General features: G+C 33.2%; 1 protein-coding gene across 1 annotated transcript in view; it reads left to right on the top strand.

Annotated features, from left to right (window-relative positions):
* Positions 1-10,670: 10,670 nt before the first annotated feature.
* The window catches only part of LOC142327392 (ecdysone 20-monooxygenase-like), a 109,166-nt gene continuing 98,806 nt past the window's right edge, over positions 10,671-21,030 (top strand). The window contains exon 1 of the mRNA XM_075370415.1: positions 10,671-10,761. Coding sequence (XP_075226530.1) covers positions 10,687-10,761 — 75 coding nt within the window. The 5' untranslated portion in view covers positions 10,671-10,686. The remainder of the gene's footprint in view (positions 10,762-21,030) is intronic.

Here is a 21,030-nt window from a genome sequence, read left to right as displayed (position 1 = left end):
AGCCAGGGGTAACATTGCTGAATTCTTGGATAGAATTCCCATATGATAACAGTAATATTCTACTCATAAAGTTAACTTTTTGGGTGTTATTAGATGACAGATTCCCATGTGATGATCAGATAGCAAAACAATGCTATTTTGCTTAAAATGCCTTCGTAAAACTTGTCATTATTATTAAATATTTATTCTGGTTACGCATATTCCTGCCTCGAATGTAAAGGTGTTCAACTAAAAGGACCCCTTCACTGACTAGTTTATACTAAATTTTTGTTAAAATTCATATATTGGTGCGACATGTGTAAAATGTCAGAACGACTGGAGCTGGAGTGGGGAGGACTGTTTATTGCGTACACATTTGAATATTGCCAGTCTGTGTCAAGCATCGGACAAGGTTTTGAACAAAATTACATAATTGTGTGATGTTTTTTTAAAATGCAGTTAACTGTTAAAAAAACTTGTATTCATGACAGAAACTTATTTAGAAACAAAATCTCATGTTGTTGTCTGTGAAAGTTCAGGGAGAAATTTGAAGAGAAAGCATCAGTAAAAAATATTATTCGGAAGTTGGTTGAAAAATTTTTGTGAAACAGATTTGGCATTAGACCAGAAACGTGCCCGACACAGGTCAGTTTTAACAATACAGGTCATACAGGATATTAAAGCGGCAGATCTCTTCGTAAATTTTTGCAGAGATTAAGCTGTGAAAAGAACATTTCACTAGATTCAGTCCACACTGCAGAGAGGAGAATGCTGAAGTGTTATCCGTATCGAATGCGGGTTTTCCGTGAGCTTAACTAATGCTGATTATGCTAAAAGGATTCACTACTGTCGATGGTTCAAGACTTCATTAGATACAACATTGGCATTTTAGATCAAGTGTTTTTCACATGTGAAGTGGGGTTTCAAGTTGGTGGATATGTTAGAACTTGATTTGGAAATCAAGAATTGCAGCGTTCAAATCCTAGTAAAGTCAGTTATTTTTACATGGATTTGAATACTAGATCGTGGATACCGGTGTTCTTTGGTGGTTGGGTTTCAATTAACCACACACCTCAGGAATGGTTGAACTGAAACTGTACAAGACTACACTTCATTTACTCATAATATCATCCTCATTCATCCTTTGAAGTATTACCTGAAAGGTAATTACTAGAGGCTAAATAGGAAAAAGAAAGAAAGGATATGTTAGAACTAACATATCTGAAAACCTGCACCTTTTCATTGAAAAACGGATTGAATACCTACACATTTTCTTTGAATCTCCCCTACACCCACAAAAAGTAGGCATATGGTATGCAGTTTCAAGGTGAAAAATAATATAAATTTCTCTCCTCCATTCCTTTTTAAAACAGTTTCATTTCTCATTTTATTAGTTCATCTGATTTTCATTATAAAATTGTAACTTTGAAAACCTCTATCCCTTTAAATTTTCAAAAACAATATAATACTATTTATTACGAGGTATAAAACTCTGCTCTTCCAATAATTTGGTTAATTTAGCTGATTTGCAATCTATACAAAGAAAAGCTACTTTTAAGTAAGATTATTATCTCAGTTACTGTAAGATAAGGCACCGGTGTAATTGATATTTATAGCTTATTAGTTAATGCAATAAATATTTATAATTTCAGCTTAATAAATGCATTTTGTCAGCTGATTTTTGAGTCGGCAAAAAAAAATTTATAAAGTTGATTATTCTACAAAAGAAAAAAGTTGTTTTAGAAAATAATAAAAATAAAATTAACTTTAATAATAAATATTAAAAAAAAAAAATCATCTCGGCAATGTAAATGTAAATAAATAGTACTAACACATATTAACAGGTATGTGATGAATTGATACAGAAGAAAAACATAAATTGCATGCAATATCATATGATACGATCGGTACATGTCTACCAAATTCAGCATTACATAATGCATCTAATATTGATGTCATGTCAGCTAATAAAAGGCATACCGGATGATTCAAAAAGGACTTCGCAACTTTAAAAGCAATAAAAAAGTTTATTGAGAAACTTACAGATTCGGATGAGGTCCTTCATAGAAAAACACATCAAGTTTGTCACTCAACTTTCACTTTGGTTTGATATGGCTTCCATTTGTAATGCGACATATATCCCAACTGAAGTCGATTTCATTCCAGACTGTAGCCAGCAAATAAGGCGTTACCTCTGCAGTTGTGGCATTAATTCAAAGTCTCAGCTCGACAGGATCGGCAGGCAAAGGCAAGCCTGATGTTTAATGAAACCCGACAAGAAAAAATCTAGCAGGATCAAAGCTGGAAATCAAGGTGGCCATGTGGTGGACCTTCACAGCCTCCGACCTGGGAGTCAAGTATCAAGAAAATCTCAGACTTTTAGGCAGTGCCTCATTTTGCTAATAGTAATAGTGTTCATCTTGGTCATCATTGTCTAACTGAGGAATTAGAAAATTTTGAAGCATGTCCGTATAAACGATAGCATTTACAGTTGCATCTTGGCAGAATGGGCCGTACAACCTTTACTTACAGCCCAAAACCATTGACCTTAGGACTATCATGAATGAGCTACAAAGTTTTACTAGGGTTTTCATTATCTCATATTTGACAGTTGTGGGTGTTTTCACCTTGCCGCTGATTTGAAACATTGACTCGTCATTAAAAATGTATCATTATCTGCGGTGCATTGATCCCCAGTTTGTTTGTATGGCATCAAGCGCAATTGTTTATGTAATACATGTCAAACAGTTGTTTGTGCAATATGAGGCGTACATGACGCACTTAAGTTGATTTCTTTGGACTACTTTAAAGCTTTCTGTGAGTTGTTTCACAGCAGCTTAAGGGAAGCACAAGCATCCTGGTGATTTTATATTTTTAACAGAAATATACCTGCCTCAAAGAAGGTTTGGTGCAAGAGTAAACGGTTTCCCTACTAGGTGGCTCCCTACCATATTCAATATTTCTTGTGAAACCAGAACGCCTAGTGAGCATGTTCTACTCGTTAAATGTATCCATTTTTAACAACATTAGTGACCAAATTCAGTACTAATGAATCGTGTTCCCTCTAATGTTTGGTGACATGTGAGCACAATTTTTTTTGTGCCCAGGTTTTTCAAAAATAAAAATTCTTTGTGCAGCAATTAAGTTTTTTTGCATACGGCATAAAAAAATTATAAAAGCAGGAGCGGTGTAATATTACTACACAACAGTACCTATGTTATTATTAGCCACTGAACTGCTCTGTGGCATCCACAGATAAATTAGATACAATTTAAAATCAGCATTAAGTAAGCGGTTAAGACTTGCAAATGAGAAAAAATAGGAAAATTTGGTGACTTACCTCATAAACACATTATCTGGTTCTAACTTTTTTTTGACTGCAGGCAATTACTCGCACCTGATTATTAATTATTAATATTATTCTACAACTTTTAAAACTAATAATCACAAATAATTAGGTAATTAAAAATATTTAATATAAATTTTAAACGCTTTATTGAAAGTGTTGTAATTTTAACCTTTCTCTCCTGTCTTTTGTCTTTAATGATTCTAATTAATCTTGATCGAAATTAATAATATTTTCATAATTTATGTGACATTTTACTCTCAACATATATAAATGAATTTTTTTTTAACAATTTCTACATTTTATTTTAATTAATTTAATTAAACTAAAGCCCTGCACTAAACTGGCCAAAAAGGTACTGCCAATATCTAATAATTTTGACAATTTGTTAAATTGTTCATTACGTAAAGGAAACATTACAAAGTCTACAAAATCTTTTATTTATTTCAATTTAATTTTTTCACACACAGCATATTTAAAGTCATACTGTCCTGATATTACAGATTTATTTCCAACAAAAATATTTTAAGCACAGTTTCTCAATGCTTGTAATCAATAACCAAAATTGCACAATGATGACCTGTTACATCAAAGGATATCCAATCTTCTACTTCATCTTTTGAAAATCTTTCTTCTAAATTTTCACATAGTAAATTAATAAATTTTAACATATCAGTTGTATTTACTTTAATATTCTGGTCAATAACTTTTTGGAAAAGTGTGCTCACCTTGCTGCTCCAGGCAATCTTGCGATAAGATATTGTTATGCTATTTTTAGTTATTCTAAAATTGTATTTAAAATTTCTAAATTAATTCAAAATTCAATATTTTCTAATTTCTTTAAACAAAATTCTGAAATTACTTTATCTTCATTAAAGTATTCAATTAATGCTTCATAATTACTAATTATTGCCTTTACAGTAATAATGCCTCGGTAACCACTCACCTCATCGATGGCCTTGAAGCTATAGCTTCATTTTCAGAGGCATCAATAATATCCTTAAATTTACTTCTCTTCATTGTAGGTCTTGAGAATAGAGTATAAATAGTTCTTACTGCAGATTCAATATCTTTTGTCACTAACTTCTTTCCGAGCATCAGAAATGCATAAATCTCATGATGTGCAACACAATGTTGTTGAACCGAATGCGGTACACTCTATTTTAATTTAGCTGCTACACAGTTTCTTTTTACCCAACATCACGTAAGCTCCATCAGAAGTAAACATAACAAGCTTTTGTAAATCAATCTAGTTGTCTATGTAAAACTGAAGAAACAGTTGAAGAGGAGGAGTTTTATTAGCCAGTATGACATCTCAACATTAACCGTATAATGTTTTGCTGAATTCGGAACACGTCTACTGATCATTTCTGGCTGGCTTGATGATCTTTGACAACAGTACCGGTTACTACATATATTCTGCCTCCAATCATACGAATAACTCCAGAAATAAAAAAATATATAAATATGAAAAGTAAAAATTGTTAGATAAAAATCATAAATTGAATTAGTATATAAAATCATTACAAGCTGAAAGGTTACTTTGGAATTGTCTGATTTCAAAGGCCTTGGTCTGGATGATGATAACACAAAATTCATAATCAATTTTTTTTAAATTTTGAAACAGAGCTCAATAAACAAACTTTTCTTGAAAACTGCCATGAGATCATGTTGGAGTCTCACCTGTTAATAACAGGTCATATAAAAAAAAATAAAATTGTTCCCTACTAGCCGCTATTTGTTTCAGCAAATACTAACTCAATATTTTACTTCTTTGTTTTATTATCTTTATTTGTGAGATTTCATCACCGCCCAGTGGCGCATTTTTTCTTACTGTATTACTTCCAATCAATTAGATATATATATCATAACAGAAGAAATATGTCATAACATTGTATGATATATATATATCAATCATAGAGAGTATAATATATCGTAACATAGCAGATGTTAGTATCTTTTTGGTTAATTATATGATTTTTTTACGTATAACCGGTTACAATTTACCTGTCATTATGAGATTATTGGTGGTTGGTTGCTATGGGATTGACTTTTATTTGCATTTGCTCCAATTCTTGCTTGAAGAAATATATAACTGTCCAATTTTTACAAATAAATAAAGCACTTTCATATAGACACAGTAAGCTTTATAGATTAATAATTATATAAAGAAAAATATGTTATAAAAATAAAAAAACTGCATTCAAAAATATAAAAGAAAATTAAGATATATGAAAAGTATAAAATGTATTGAGATAAGCTGTATAATAATAAATACTATGAACTAATAAATAAAACTGAAAGAAAAATTACTATTTTGTTATATTCTTGAAAAAAACCTTTCTTTCATACTCTCTTGGAATTTATACTTTCTTCCAAATTTGGTGGAACATTGTTTGTTCTGACTTTAACTCTTTTAGCTTTTGTTAATAAATAAAAACAACATTTTAAGCATTAAAGCGTAATATTTAGTTCCTAAAAATTTCATTAACTCCATTAAAACTTAGTGTAACAGGTTGCTAAGTATATTAGTTTTCTAAATCAGAACGGGTATATAGAAAAACATGCAAAATGAGATACCGTGTAGAGTCTGGTATGTCTTGCAAATTAACTGTACATGAGATTCCAAATGGGATATCACGGCCTGATGTTGACATTGTAAGATCCTGATTGGGATCTCATGGCCAGTTAAAAAGCCTTGAAAAATCAGATTGGCAGTCACATCTCTCAACTAAAGCTTTTGAAAAAAGTATTTAAGGCTGATAACAAATTCAAGCTATATTTTTATGTGTACTTAAAGAAAATCTGACAGTTCATTTCTAAAACATTTAGTGCGGTTTAACCCGTAAATTTAAATTTAATGTAATGTGCTTGTGCAATAAAAGTATAATTATGTTTGTTTTAAACAGCTTAAATTTGTTAAAAAGAACTAAGTGCTGTCGATGAGTCTTTTACATTATTTATTTTCAATAAGTCATGTAACGATCTTTTTTCATTATTTAATTCTTGCTAGAATTAGTTTACATTATACAATTTTATTAAATATTTGTTATTACTTGCCTGACAAAGTTATGTTAGATGTCATAAGCTGTGTTTCATTGGAGTTTCTAAGGTTTCTTTTTCAGTTTCCAGTGGAAAAGTTTGAATTCATTCAAAATTCAGAGCAAAAGCCTGGGAAGATATGATCTAAAATTAAATGTCTTGAATCTGGCCTCATGATATTTTAACTGAAATAAATTACTTATTTTTATTAAAATTGTATATATTGAAGCTTGTCTTAGATAAATTTTATAAGGTAAAAATATATATTCAATAATGAGTTATATTACACGAATTTAAAAATAATTAAACATTATGCATTTAATATTTATGAATCTATTACATAAATTCAATTTTTAGGCCGTACTAAATAATATTTGTGCAAATATCTAACTTAAAAAATGAATATGAACTGAATTAGCGAACATTTAAACCTAACAATTTATATAATAATCGTAACAAAGAGAAGTTACTTTAGAGAAAAAAAGAAGAAAATTACATTACACTATCCCGGCGAAGATTAGTATACACAACTAGGTTTAAGAAATGATTTACAATAGAGGATCTGTTTCAAACAAAAAACGAAATAGGTAATCTTCCATTAGGATTCCAGAACCCAGAGCTGATATTCAAAGAATTTCTGTTGTGAAAAAATCTCTATGCAAGTTATAAAAAAGAAGAGTAAAATAAAATACTTATCTTGTTGTAAGATTCTTCACAATTTAAATTTGAAACCATATTTTGCAAGCACTTAAGAGAACAGACAAACAGAAATGTTCTTAATTATTATGATTGGCTGCTCAAAAACATGATGGGCAGATAGATATAATGTTATATTTCATGTTAGATGAAGTACAGTTTCATTTATCTAGGCATTTTCATTTGCAAAACACCAGCTATTGGATGACAAAACCCTCACCGTAAAATTACCTTTACAATGAAAAAATCACTGTACGGTTTACTCTTTCTGGTAATCGTATATTGGAGCTAATATTTTATACCGTTGATGCAGTGAATACAACAATACACTGAACAATTTTTGAAGAATTCTACGCCTGGTTAACAGATTATGAAAAAGAGTACAGCTTCTTCTGACAAGACTGAAGAATGCGTCACACAAACGATTCACTAGCAAGCGTATGAACTGTCAGCAGAGAACAGCGCATCCACCATTGTAATTTTGAGAACTTAATGAATAGACCTTTAAGCGATAGAAAGTTTTTATTCTATCTTTCTTACAAATTTTTTTCTTGCATATGTGAAAGTTATGTTTGGTTTCTGCTAATAGTTAATTACAGATAGTACGGCGTGTCCCTAAAAGAATTATCAGATTTTAAAATTTCATAATTATTCAGCTTTTAATCGGTTTTGATCTTGCAAAGTACTGTTAGAAACGGAACTCTTGAGTTTCATTTTCCAGCAGAAAAGAGCACTGTTTACTGGGGTCGGTACATTTGAGAGTTTTTTAACGACGTATAGGCTGTTTGGGACCTAACAATTCAGCTTTATTTACATAACTGGTTTACAAGATCACCAGATCTCACTGCATGTCATTTTTACTTGTGGGGTTTTGTCAAAGATTCCACCTATATGCCTCCTCTTCCAGCTATGGTGGTCAAACTGCAGAACCTCGTAATAGCAGCTGTGGCAGCAGTGAATAGAGAAACGTTTGCTAATGTGCGGGACAAATTCGACTACCATGTGGATGTATGCTGTGGATCCCGAGGGGAGTATATTGAGCGCATATAACTTTGTACGTAAAAAACTTTAATACATAATTAATTTAAAGTTTTTATATTCAATATTTTTTCTAAATATAAACAATTCAAATCGAATGATGCTTTTTAAGACACAATTTTTTAATAATTTAATTGTTTTAACTGCACTACTTTATTATTTAAAAGGAATACTTAAAAAGCAAGATTGAATAATTAAAAAAGTATACACATTAAGACAGTTTTGAACGGAGATGCCTTTGAATCATGTGAGGGTAATAAATTAAGTTAGATTAACCATTTGAAAAAAGAAATGTTTCTAGACAGTGACTATGTTCTTTGTATAAAGAAATAACAGAAGATTAAAAGAAGTACTTGAAAACCATAATAACTGTACAATTTCGTAAAAGAAAACAAATATATCGCTAATGCACCGGAAGACAGGAGAAACTTGTCCAGCTATTTTGTTTGAAGATGCATCAAGATTGCAGGAAAAAGTTGTGTGAATACCTTTATAAATAAATATTTTTTTGACCGGTACAAAATTATACGCAAAAGCAGATCACATCAGGGATATAATATAGACTCCTACTCCACAAAAATAAAGGAACTGCTCCAGCATTTGCCTGGATGGATCAAAGGAAATCATCGTAAAACCTTAATGGAACGGTTTCACAAAATACACAATTAGTTAAAAAGTGAAAATAACAGATGCGTTTAAAATTCTATATTTATTAAAATATAACAAACGCATAAAATAATATTAAGGTAAATGTATGAAGATATTTAAATTTAAAAATATCTTCAAAATAAATCACGATTCAAAAGGCTTTGATGAAAATCATTTGAACATATATTTACATATATGTTGAACAGAATACAGAAGAAATTCAGGAGTTTTTAAAACTTTTTTACTAGCTATTATTTTAAAATTCATCGACTGAATAATAATGTTTCTGTAAAAGAAAATCTTTTAATTATATATAAAATAAATTGCTCAGTAGATTTTCTAAATGATTTGGTAAATAAAAAAGGGGATGGAAATAAAATAAGGTTCTTTCCTGCAGTTAAAAAAAAACAGGAGCATTTTCTGGTTTGGTAAGGATGGATATTGTTTTTTTTTTTTTTTTTAAGAATGAGTGTTTTTATTCTTTTTAGCAAAACTTGCACTCATAAATGTACTTGTAAATTTGCAGACAAGTTAATGTACACGGGCAATGCATTGTTTCTCAACAGAAACTGGTAGGTTCTTTTTTTTGACCGTATTATTTGTAAAGCACCTAAGTTGCTATTAAGTATAATGGATCCCTTGAAAGACAACCTGGATGTTGGTGTCATTTGTACTGTTGAACAATTACTTCATTTTGATAAGATTTGCACGGTGATATGCAATAATGTATTTATTCCAATAAAGAAAACAACGAGAAAATGTTTCTAGTAAATCTAAAACAGGGTGCTTGTTATACTTAAAAAGAACGGTTATGACTTTTGACCTAATTTCACATCTTTTTAAGATTACAATGCTTAAAAATACGTAAGATTTTATCAGACTTCTCAACGTATTTATTTGAAATCTTAATAATTTTCTCTAAATCAGTTTTCAGGCAGGAATATCTTTAATTCTTATGACAGGGGTAAACGGGTAAAATAATATATTCCTGCTATTATGCGATACTAAAACCACGAATGATATGAATTTTCATTTTATTTCATCTAAAAGCTTGGAAGTCATTATATATTTTTTTTGTCATTTATTGTTGTAAAAGGTTCTTTTCAACCTTTAATTTAAAAAAAAATTGTATAAATAGCTTGAAATATTTTGAATAATAATAATAATAATAATCTTAATGTATATTTGAATAATCATTGCCAGATTTTTTTTTAGTTTTTAATTAGATTTTTATTGATAAAGTCACATTTGTTATGTTTATTAATGTACATTCTCTGCTAAAAAGAACGGTTGCATTTTCTTAAAATATCTATCACTTTTACTGAACCGAAACAATAATACTTTTAACTGAAGCAATATTTCGGCGAAAAGAAAAAAAAGTTACGCTTATATAGCCGTTTTTAAAAAAATTATCAATCCTTTAAAATATCTTTCCATCCATTTTCGTAAATAATACTAATTAAAAACTAAAAATAAACACGATTTATCTGCATTCCGTGTGATTACGTGCTCAAAATAATTTTTTGTTGTCGAGTACGCAATTCTGAATTGTAAATAATTATTTACAGTTAATGTATTTATCTTAACGTTATTCTACGTGTTTCTTTTTAAGTACTTAAACGCATTTTTCTTCTATATTATAGTTAGTTTGAATATTTACCTTTTATTGATGGAATGTATTATTTATTATGTTCCGATTAGATCCAAGATTTATTTATTACCCCTATAACCATTAATCTATTAAGGAAGACTCTTTACTAGTTAACGTAAAGTCGAATTTACTGCTGGCTGTGTGTTACGTATTATAATGGTACTGCGTGTACAGAATGTTATGCCGAATTGTATTTTAGTTTCTTACCCGACCGCTTGCCATTTGCTATCTGTGAGGATCGTTTTTACTCGCCGTGTCGTATTCGGTCGGCTCTGCTAACCCGTTGATGCTCGTGTTGTTTATTAGTATAGTGCCGGCAGTCGTCTTGTGTGTTTGTGGAGTAGTTTGTCTACCCGCGTCTGTAAGTAACGACCCAAAGAATTTTTTAATTTGTTTTTTTATTGTTTATTTTAATGTACTGAGGATTTAATATTATAATTTAAAAAAGATAAAACCTTATATATTCTCGGTTTTTAGTTTAATTTAAATTATTTTGTTTTTGAATTCCTATATTTGTATTTTTCTATATAGACGCTAATTAGTTTTTGTCGTTTTAATTAGAAAGGACAATAGTATTATTTATTCTTATATTTTTGGTCTGAATTATTATTTAGTATCGCATCAGGTTCTTCCGCGACGTATTATTTATTATTTTTGTTTGTTTTTAATTCACATGTTTATTTGATGTTTGAAGGGTTCTTGAATGTTCTCGTAAGTGTCGTCTTGTAAACGATCAGCTATGAGCGGTAGGTCATAGCTGATTTAAGACCGAACAACTTTTTAGTCTTTATGATTACGAATTATCCTACGCTCTGGAAAGAGCTATGTATATTTTTGTCTGCAGTACGGCGTTCTCTTTATTTCTTTCCTTTAGTTTTTATAATTATAACGCTTTATTTCGGTTGTAAACATTATTACTATCTTTTTCTATTGAAGTTACATTTTTAACAGGTGCGTATATATATATATATATATATATATATATATATATATATATATATATATATATATATGTGGGTGTGTGTGTCACTCACTCGCTCAGTGATGTCGCTCTCTCTCTCTCTAAGAGTGAATTCTTTCCATAAGTTTTAGTCTTACTATAAACTGCATGGATTTCTATAATATTTTTTGAGCGTTCTATCGTTTGTCCAGCAAGTAACTTTTTTCCACATAATTTAGCGTGAAATTAAAATTATTTAAATCGCGTAGATGATTTAAATATATATTCCTTATTTGTCTTTATTATTAATTACGTAGTATCATAAACCTTCCCCTAGTGATTACGGCCGTTTCCGTTTATGCGTTACGGCGATGCTACGGTTTACGATGAAATAAAATTTTGTAGCGGTGTTTTATAGGTTACTCGACCGGATCTCGCAGTTTTCGAGTGACCGACTGCATTTCAATTAACCGTTTTGCATTATTTGCGTTTTAATTATACCAGTATATTTTTATCTGTTTTATGAAATACTGTTCCATCTTTTGAACTTTTTTTGTAGCGACAAAAATGGAAGAGGCAAGATTTGTTTTTGAAAATTCCGCAGGACGTAAAATTCTTTTTGCCACCAGAATAATCGGGTGTAATTTTTAGCCGATCGATTCCGTTTTGTTATTAATATTCACGTAATTGCATTTTACTTAATATTTTCATAAATATAAAAGCAGCCGATTTTAGTTAATTAAAAAAAAATACATACCACGGTATTACTGCGGGTTCACGATGCATCGGCATCAGTAAGTAAAAATTTAAACGCTTCTTGAAATGGTGGTCGTAAAACAAGTAAGACCCTTGTAGCGTAATTATATTTATCGCTAGCGTTTACTTAGTGCTGCTTATCGTTCCGATCCGTTCCTTTTCTTATTTGTACTGTATCAAGACTTATTTGTTTTTCCGTTTTACATACGTTTTCATTTCCTTTCGTTATACACCGGTGAAATTTTACACAGCGACGTAAGTCGGGTGAAAATACAATATTCCATCGTTAATTAAATGTATCTCTATATTTTTACTTCTTTGTGCTGTACAAGGAAGTATTGTATTGGCGAAAAATTACGGTTTTCAGATTTCAACGGAAATATCCATTTTGACTAGTTTTTGCGTAGTTTTTGCGTACCTTACGTACGTATGTATGTACGTACATACGTATGTATCTCGCATAAGTCAAAAACGATTAGCCGTAGAATGTTGAAATTTTAAAATTAGGACTGTTGTAACATCTAGTTGTGCACCTCCCCTTTTGATTGCAATCAAAAGTGGAAGACGCTTTTGACTGAACCAAAAGTTCCCAAAATCCAAACAAATGTGGATTTTGTACTTTTTCGTAACTGCAGTAAGAAGCCCTTATTGAGAGATTTTTAACGATATATCGTATGCGGTACTTATTTTCATCGGTTCCACAGTTATAGCCAAATAAAATTTTAATTAATGAAATATTTAGATCTTAGGGAAAGGCACATCGGTTCGAATCGGACTTCATCTCCTTTTTTTTTAAAATGATTTATTAATAATTGTTAACCTATGATTGTAAAAAAAAAAAACATTTCGATAATAATAAATCAATACAGTAAAAAAAAAAATCACGAGTTATTAGTGAGATAAAATGTTCTGTACTTTTAAAAATGTGCATATGTAAGTTAATAGGCGTACAAGGAAGTCATGTGATGTCCATATCAAATGTTTTATTTAAAACAAGGGTAACATTTTGAAGAAGGGAGCCAAATCGATAACATGTAGCTATCGATACGATTAATTTTGAATGTGGATTCAGTACCAGTACATCAGGCGGCTGTTTTTTTCTTGTTTAACCTCCGGGACCACCGTTAGTTATTGCTTCAGAGGATGAAATCAACGATCGGTAGCGTGTGTGACAATGCTATACCTGACCGGGATTCGAACCCGAGACCTCCGGATGAAAGGCCGGCTTTTGAAGCGTATTTTAATATAACTACTGTAAATTTACCTTCTAAAATTTACGTAAGCTAATCATTTGATTTAGTTATAAATAACCGGTAACATTTATAATAATGCAAACTAATTCTCCAGGTTAAAATCTTTCTTTTTCCCGTTTAGCCTCCGGTAACTACCGTTTAGATAATACTTCAGAGGATGAATAAGGATGATATGTACGAGTGTAAATGAAGTGCAGTCTTGTACAGTCTCAGTTCGACCGTTCCTGAGATGTGTGGTTAATCGAAACCCGACCGCCAAAGAACACCATTATCCACGATCTAGTATTCAAATCCGTGTAAAAATAACCGCCTTTACTAGGAAGGACTTGAACACTGGAACTATTGACTTCCAAATCAGCTGATTTGGGAAGACGCGTTCACCACTAGACCGACCCGGTGGGTTAAGGTTAAAACCCGATTTGTTAATTTTTATAGTTTTTACTGAAGCGAATAATTTTCCTGTTAACGCCTAAAAAATTTTATTCGTCATCGGCTGCTGACGATCGGTTGTAAACGTTTAAGTTTAAACGTGCTAAATTGGATTTTAGATATTAAATCGACATTTTCGGTGGAAAAAATTCCATTTTGAAAAATTAATAGTCGTTAATGACGGTAATAACTTTACAGGTTATTCGTCTGCTATTTACGATATCGTAGACAGAAAAAAAGTAGACACCGTCCAAAAGAGGACCGATGATTTGTGTAAGTATCGAGATTAATTTTGATAATCTATATAAAGATAATCTATATAAATGAAAAATGAGATCGGTGCCTGATATAGTAAACGAGGAACTCGTTTAACGGTATCTTTTATGCTACAGCGACGAGTACGATTTACTATCGAATTACGTTGTTCGACCGAATAAAACGAGCTCTACGGGTTCGATGTGTGTCGATATACCTGTAACATCTTTATTACATAATTAAAACGTCGCTGACAAAGACTAGCGTAAACCTTAAATCGATTATTTTTAACCCGCATCCTACAACGATGTACATACGTTATCGATAAATAAATAAAAAACATCAGCGATGATTTATTTTTTTTAGGTTGAAATCCGGACCGATTCTCCGATAGAAATCTGTTTTAAGAATACGGCAAAAAGTCCTATCCGTAGGACTCTTTATATAAGTGAACGATTAAATGCTTAAAGTAGGTAATATCTCGCTTATTGTTTCATACGTACATTTAACGGCCGGAACTGTTACGCCGCCCTCAGAATGTTATTTTAACATTTTCATCGGTTCGTATGCGAATTAAAAACAAAAAGTACGATTTACGTCCTTATTTTATTTTAATCGACGCTGCACCGTACCTTTTTTTCATCGTGCTAGTGATTTTTATAAATTACTCTGTTACTTTACTAATCCGTTACATTTTATCTTTACTAAGGACGTTGAAAACGTATAAACAGAGCCTCCCGTACGGTTAACTTAATCGATTATAAATTTATTTTCGTTTATAAATTAAGACTTTCTGTCAGAATCGTAAATAAGTTTTTATTAATACTAAATAACTACAAATACCTTTATGCTATTTCTGATACCAGGAAGAATATAGGGGCTTCACAAATATTAAACGTTATTTTTTTTTATTATCTTTACTTTATTTTTATCGATACGTACCCGGTGTTACTTGTAGAACTTACTGTGTATTTAACAAATCATTCGTGAAAGTTGTTTTTAAAAGTTGTGTAACCGCTGCTAAAATTCGCATTTATTAATTCCATTCGTAACAATTTCTCCCCTTTCGCCTTTTTTTCAGTAGCGTTTTCAAACTACGCGTCTGTAAGGAATTTCTTTATGTTAAAATAGAATTTTAAATTTTACACTCGTACAAATTTTTAAATAAATTTATCGTTATTTTTATAACGAGTTTTCACGCAAACCGTTGTCGAAGCGGAGCAATACAGCGTTAAGGAACGCTTTTTAACCGTTAAATACTTGTTACTCGCAACGATTTATTTTTCGGTATGATACCACCACCGCCGCTCGCATTCGCATTCGCAACCCTTTACGGGAAATCGAGTAAAATGTTTTCAATACAGTCGTGAATATTTTAAGTAGCGTTGAAAAACAAAGAAATCGATTGCGTACAACCCGGTAGCCGTTTAATAATCTGTACAGCATGCTCCAAGCAGCGGTTTCGTACCGAAAAATATCGCAGCATCTGTTAAATCTTATTTGTTTTTCTGTCGGGCTGTCAGGTACTTAGACTAGACCGCTTTTTAAAGTAGTCGTGAAAAACATTTAACGGCCGCCATCTCGGTTAGAGTCGACGTAGACCCGTGATTTTTAACTCACCCTGTATGGTTTTCAGTCGTACTTAAAATAATTTACAACATCCTTTCCTTTTAAAATTTTTGTGCGGCCCTTTCACGGTACCGCTCCAAACATTCCTAACGGGTGCTTGGTGCGTATTCCAAACCGAAAAAATACATCGATTTGAGATACGAGGGTTGCTAAATTTTACTTTTGTACGTTCAACTGTAAAAAAATTATTTAGGGTTCCGTGCTTTATAATGTGTAAATCGATATGCGTTTATGTATTGCGAGTACGTTCTACAGCTAGATAAAAAAAAAACACAAAAAAACATAGATTCGAAATCGCTTCGTTTTCGTGATAAACACATATAAATGACTTTCTCCTTCGAAGGTAGAAATGCTTTATTAAAATTAAAAAACAGCTAATTTTGCAAAATCGGTGGTTTTATGCAAATCTAAAAATTAAATCGACGGAAAAATTGTTTTAAAAAATGGATTTAAGAATAACTCGTTTATTCTGATCGTGTACTCAAAATTATTTAGATCGTGTAAGGGACGGGTAATTATGCTAAAAGGAGTTGCCGCATCGACTCCAGATTACATAAAGGGAAATCGTGAATAAGGCTCCATTACAAAATACACAAGTAATTAACAATAGATGCGATAAAATTTTATATAAATTATTTAAAATACGAATACGTAAATACGTGAAGATATCAAATAACTACAAAATAAATCGCAAATCAGAAGCGGTTGATGAAAATTATATTTTGTATATACTTCATGTAAGTACACGTTAAACGGATACAGAAAATTACGAGTTTTATTAGTTTAAAAATATTTAAACTAATAAAAATATTTAAATAACTAAATTAATTTTAATTTTATTAAACTTATGATATAACCGCATAAGATTGAAGCTTGTGTGTGAGATATGGAAATGGAATTTTTGTAACCTATGAAAAACGCCTTGCGTAACCGGGATTCGAACCGGGGATCTCCGTACGAAAGGCCGAGACGCTACCACTTTGCCGCGGATATTGACATAATAATTTGTCCAAAGAGTAGTATTGCTTTTATAAAACAAAATCGTTTAATTTTGTCTTAAATAAATTGGTGGGAAGATTTTTTAAAACGGTTATTTAATTTATTAAAAGTAGCTACGGAAGCGTAAGGCAACTTTAGATGCCGAATTATCGTGTACAAACACACGAAACAACCCTCTCGTCCGGTTTGATAAAGATGGATATTGTTTTGTTGAGTATGCGACTATTTATTTTAACAAAGATTACGCGTAAAACGGTAAACAGTGTACTAAGAAAATAAAAATTAGAGAGAAATATCTGAATTTCACCTTAATCGATAATTGGAGTTATATATTTATTTCGGTTAGAAGTAAGCAGGACATTGCGTTGCGGTTGAAGATATTAAAAACAGATTATAATAACCGCTTACATAAATTAAATATTTTATTTTATTTTAAATACGTAACCGGTTCAAGGTTATGCGATCTCTTGCTTATACCTGCATAATTCGTTTGCGGCAGAAGTACGGTACACGATTGTATGCGCGTGTTATATCGGTCGATTAATATGATATTTACCAGCGGCCGGTCTAAGTCCAATTTATATGATTCATCTGTTCCCTTTTATGTCTAAAATTTTCTGAAAAACGACAAACATCGATTATTATAAAAAAATGTTATATCTGTCGAATTTACATAATTTAAAATACTGCCGTTTATTCATAACCTATCGTATTTATTCTACTTTAATAAACGCCGATCTCCGCGGTGGAGCGGTAGCGTCTCGGTCTTTCGTAATGAGATCCCGGGTTCGAATCTCGGATAGGCACGGCGTTTTTCTTACGCTATAAATTTCCATTTTTACATTCCCGCGTACAAGTTTCTTTGTAAGCTTCTGTATTCTGCGGTGAATTAATTCAACGGTCGAATTATTTCAATCTGCTTGACAAATTCGCCGTGCAAATTTTTGGAGAATATGATTGACGCAAGACTGAAACGAGACATCGATCTTCGCAATTTATTCTCAGACAACCAGTTCGGCTTCCGAAAGGGAAGGTCAGACCCCGATAGTGTGGAGTGCGTATATCGTCTGGTTAAAGAGGAGGATGCCGGTACCTGGCGCACGAGACACATCCCAATTGTAATGCTTGATGTTAAAAACACTTTCAACACGGCCCTGGGGTGCCGATTTCGAGGCTCTACGAGATAAGCGGGTCGATGGTGGGGTACGGAGACTGATTCAGCGATACTTAGAAGACAGATATATATAATTCCACGGACTCAGAACTTTGTTTCGCAGTTAAGTGTGGGGTTCCGCAGGGGGTCGGTAATTAGTCCGACACTATGGAACCTGGTGTTCGATGTGGTACTCCGGTTTCGGTATCCTGCCGGAGTTATGCCGATAGCCTTTGCAGATGATTTGGCCTTGTTAGTTTCAGCGAGATATATAGTTGAGATAGTAGTTGCAGCCTATGAAGCTATTCGGCGGGTGCGATGCTGGTTGAGAGGCAAAGGGTTAACCTTATCCTCAGATAAAACATCAATCATCTGTCTGACTGGCTGGTGTCAAACTACCTTCGCCGCAAATCAAGATCGGAGATGCTTTGATATCTCAAGTGTCGGTAAAATATTTAGGAATATGGCTGGACCACCGATGTAGTTTGCTGTACATGTCGGGGATTACTCTGATCTCTTTTCACGACCAGAGTAATTGCGTTGTACTAAGTCTATTGTGTGCTATTTTTGAGCTTTGAGGTGCGATCGAAATTGTCGGATGTTCGAAGGTGTGCAGAGATGGATTGCCCTCTGCGTTGTCTCTACGTACTCTTCCGTTTCGACCGAGGCGGCGTGGATCATCGCGGGTGTCTCCCCATTTAGACAGCTAGTCAGAATGAAGATCGGAGTTCTTCAGCGAGCGGTCAGGAATGAGATGCACAGTCGATCACTCCAGCAATGGCAAGTCCGTTGGGATCAGTCTTCCACGGGACGATGGACACACCGGCTGATCCGGAAGGTCGAGCCGAGGGTCAACCGTAACTTCGGCGAATTTTCCTACCGTTTGACCCGATGTTTATCTGGCCACGGCGTGTTTCGGGTGTACTTGCACGCCAGAAGCAAGGAACAGGATAGAGAGGGCTTCCCTTCTATCTATATCTGTTTGATACACTGGAGCACGTCGTGTTCAACTCCCGTACGTGGGGCAGCAACCGTAATGGTTGTGAATTGATTACTAGGCTCCTTACAGTTTAGACCGTCATCGTCCATATGTTGTCCGGGATAAAGAAGTTCCGGGCGGCAACCAATTTCACCACGCGTATTCTTCAGCAAAAGTTTCGGTTGGATGGGGCGGCGATGGGATGAGAGACAACCTCCTGCTGAGCTGGCACGGATGGACGGCAGTGATGAGGCAGTGGGTCTCCCCCGTCTCTTCACGAAAAAGATCGAGACCTGATGTGGCCTGTCTTTATGGATCGCTCGCATTAGAGGCATTGGCGTCAAGAGAGTCCCGGTCCCTAGGGTGGGGTTCAGGAACGACATAGTCGGTCCTGGATACCTTTCCCTAGGTGTTAGAGGCAGGTACTGAAAAGATTCAACCTGCGGGCTGACGGGAAGGCTCGTTAGAGTGGACAATCCCCTGGGCTGTGATATGCTTCACTGTGGGTTCAGCCCGGAGGGTAGGGAAAAAAATCAAAATAGTACGGTTTTTTTTGTTATAAACGAAATCTGTTTGAAACGGATGAAAAGATCCCAAGAGAAACCGATGGAAATAGGAATTCCTCCTCTTATCTCTTTTCCAATTTTCATAAATATTTACTCGCATAAATACACCGCACATCAGGGTATTTGATTCAAAAACCTGGCAAATGTTATTTTTTGATACAAAACGTCATCGGACAGACTAATTAATTATTCTTAGTTAAAAAGTGTTGCAAAACACAGAAGGTTTGAAAATAATCTCAAACGGGTACTTTAATTATAAATGAAATATAATGCATATTAAATAACAAAGAAAGAATGGCATTATTCCTACGATGATATCCACGGTTCATCTGATAATTCTTTTGCCCCTTTTCCAAGGTCTTCATCATGATATGAATCTGATTGATCCCCTGTTTCAGCGGGAAGAAGCATTTCAACTGAAATGGAGGTATTATAAAATAACCAACTGAAATGGACTTTTTTCCAGGTTTTTGAATCAAATACCCTTTGGTGCACCGGCATAAATATACAAAGTTTCGTGATTAATCGTTCTATAGTTTTAGTAATATTTAGCAAAATAAATCCTTAAACACACACACACACACACACACACGAATATTTATACGTATAGACTTGTATGCATTCAATTCTTTTTTTTTTATCACGGTTGATCTCAAGACGTCAAGGAATGTATAAAAATGGATACTTAAATATTTGACCCCTTACAATCATTTCCCATATAAAATTACCGGTACATCCCTGACCTGATATTTGAAAAACATGTTATGAAATAGATGTTCGCATATAGTTGCATTCCGATTCGCGATTAATTTTTTTTTTACCGGCTGGCGGAATTATCCGAATTTTATATTTTTAAGCTCTTTACTTTTTTATTTAGATTTAGGTTACAAATCTCTACTGTAGCATTACGGATTTGCTCGGGTCTGAGACATTCGATAATCGGCTCAATAAAGTTAGTGCTAGGCGCGGGGTCTTCATTCCGCGGTTAGGCTTCTAGCTTAGTTCCTGAGGGCGACGTGGTAGCTGCAGGTGTCCGTTGTCTTCTTTCTGAAGGCATAAACACGTAAAACTATCTCGGGGTGAACTTTACCGATGCATATGTCCCTCGGGGCATCTGCATCGGTGGCATCTCTGCGGGGCCTGAACTGAAAGCTGTGGTGCGCAATCGGTTTGAGAGCGAGAAGATGTCCTCCGTTAAAGCCGCTACTGGCTAGGAACGGAGGGGGTGGTGTAGCGACCGGACACGCTACGAGGTGGGATCTTCTCCCCTCGGCGGGGAATCGAGATGTAGCATTACGGAAGTAGAATAGGGTTACCGTATCGGTTTTTATTGTTTTTCTTATCGATAGTGTCTCTGAGAGTTACTATGTACACGGAGCGAGATAAATCGGGACGCTTTTTTTATTTGTTTGAAACGAAATAATTCGTAATTAGAGATATGAATGTTTCAGACGCTATTTCTAATGGAACGTTTTACATGTATAACTCTTATTTTTTATATTATAGCAATTATTCCGTTAATATTTACCTTAATTATATAGTAACGATAGTAATGATCTCTTTCTGCAGTCGATGTAGGCGTAGCCTTTCGTTATTCTTGTAAATTTCATTAATTTTTTCAGACTAATCTCGGTTTTCATTAAACCCACTAAATAAAAGATTTTCTCATTA

The sequence above is a fragment of the Lycorma delicatula genome, chromosome 7 (assembly GCF_047948215.1).
Source record: "Lycorma delicatula isolate Av1 chromosome 7, ASM4794821v1, whole genome shotgun sequence".
Classification (NCBI taxonomy): Eukaryota; Metazoa; Arthropoda; class Insecta; order Hemiptera; family Fulgoridae; genus Lycorma; species Lycorma delicatula.
The sequence above is the reverse complement of the archived record's forward strand: the minus strand, read 5'-3'. Positions and strand labels throughout refer to the sequence as shown.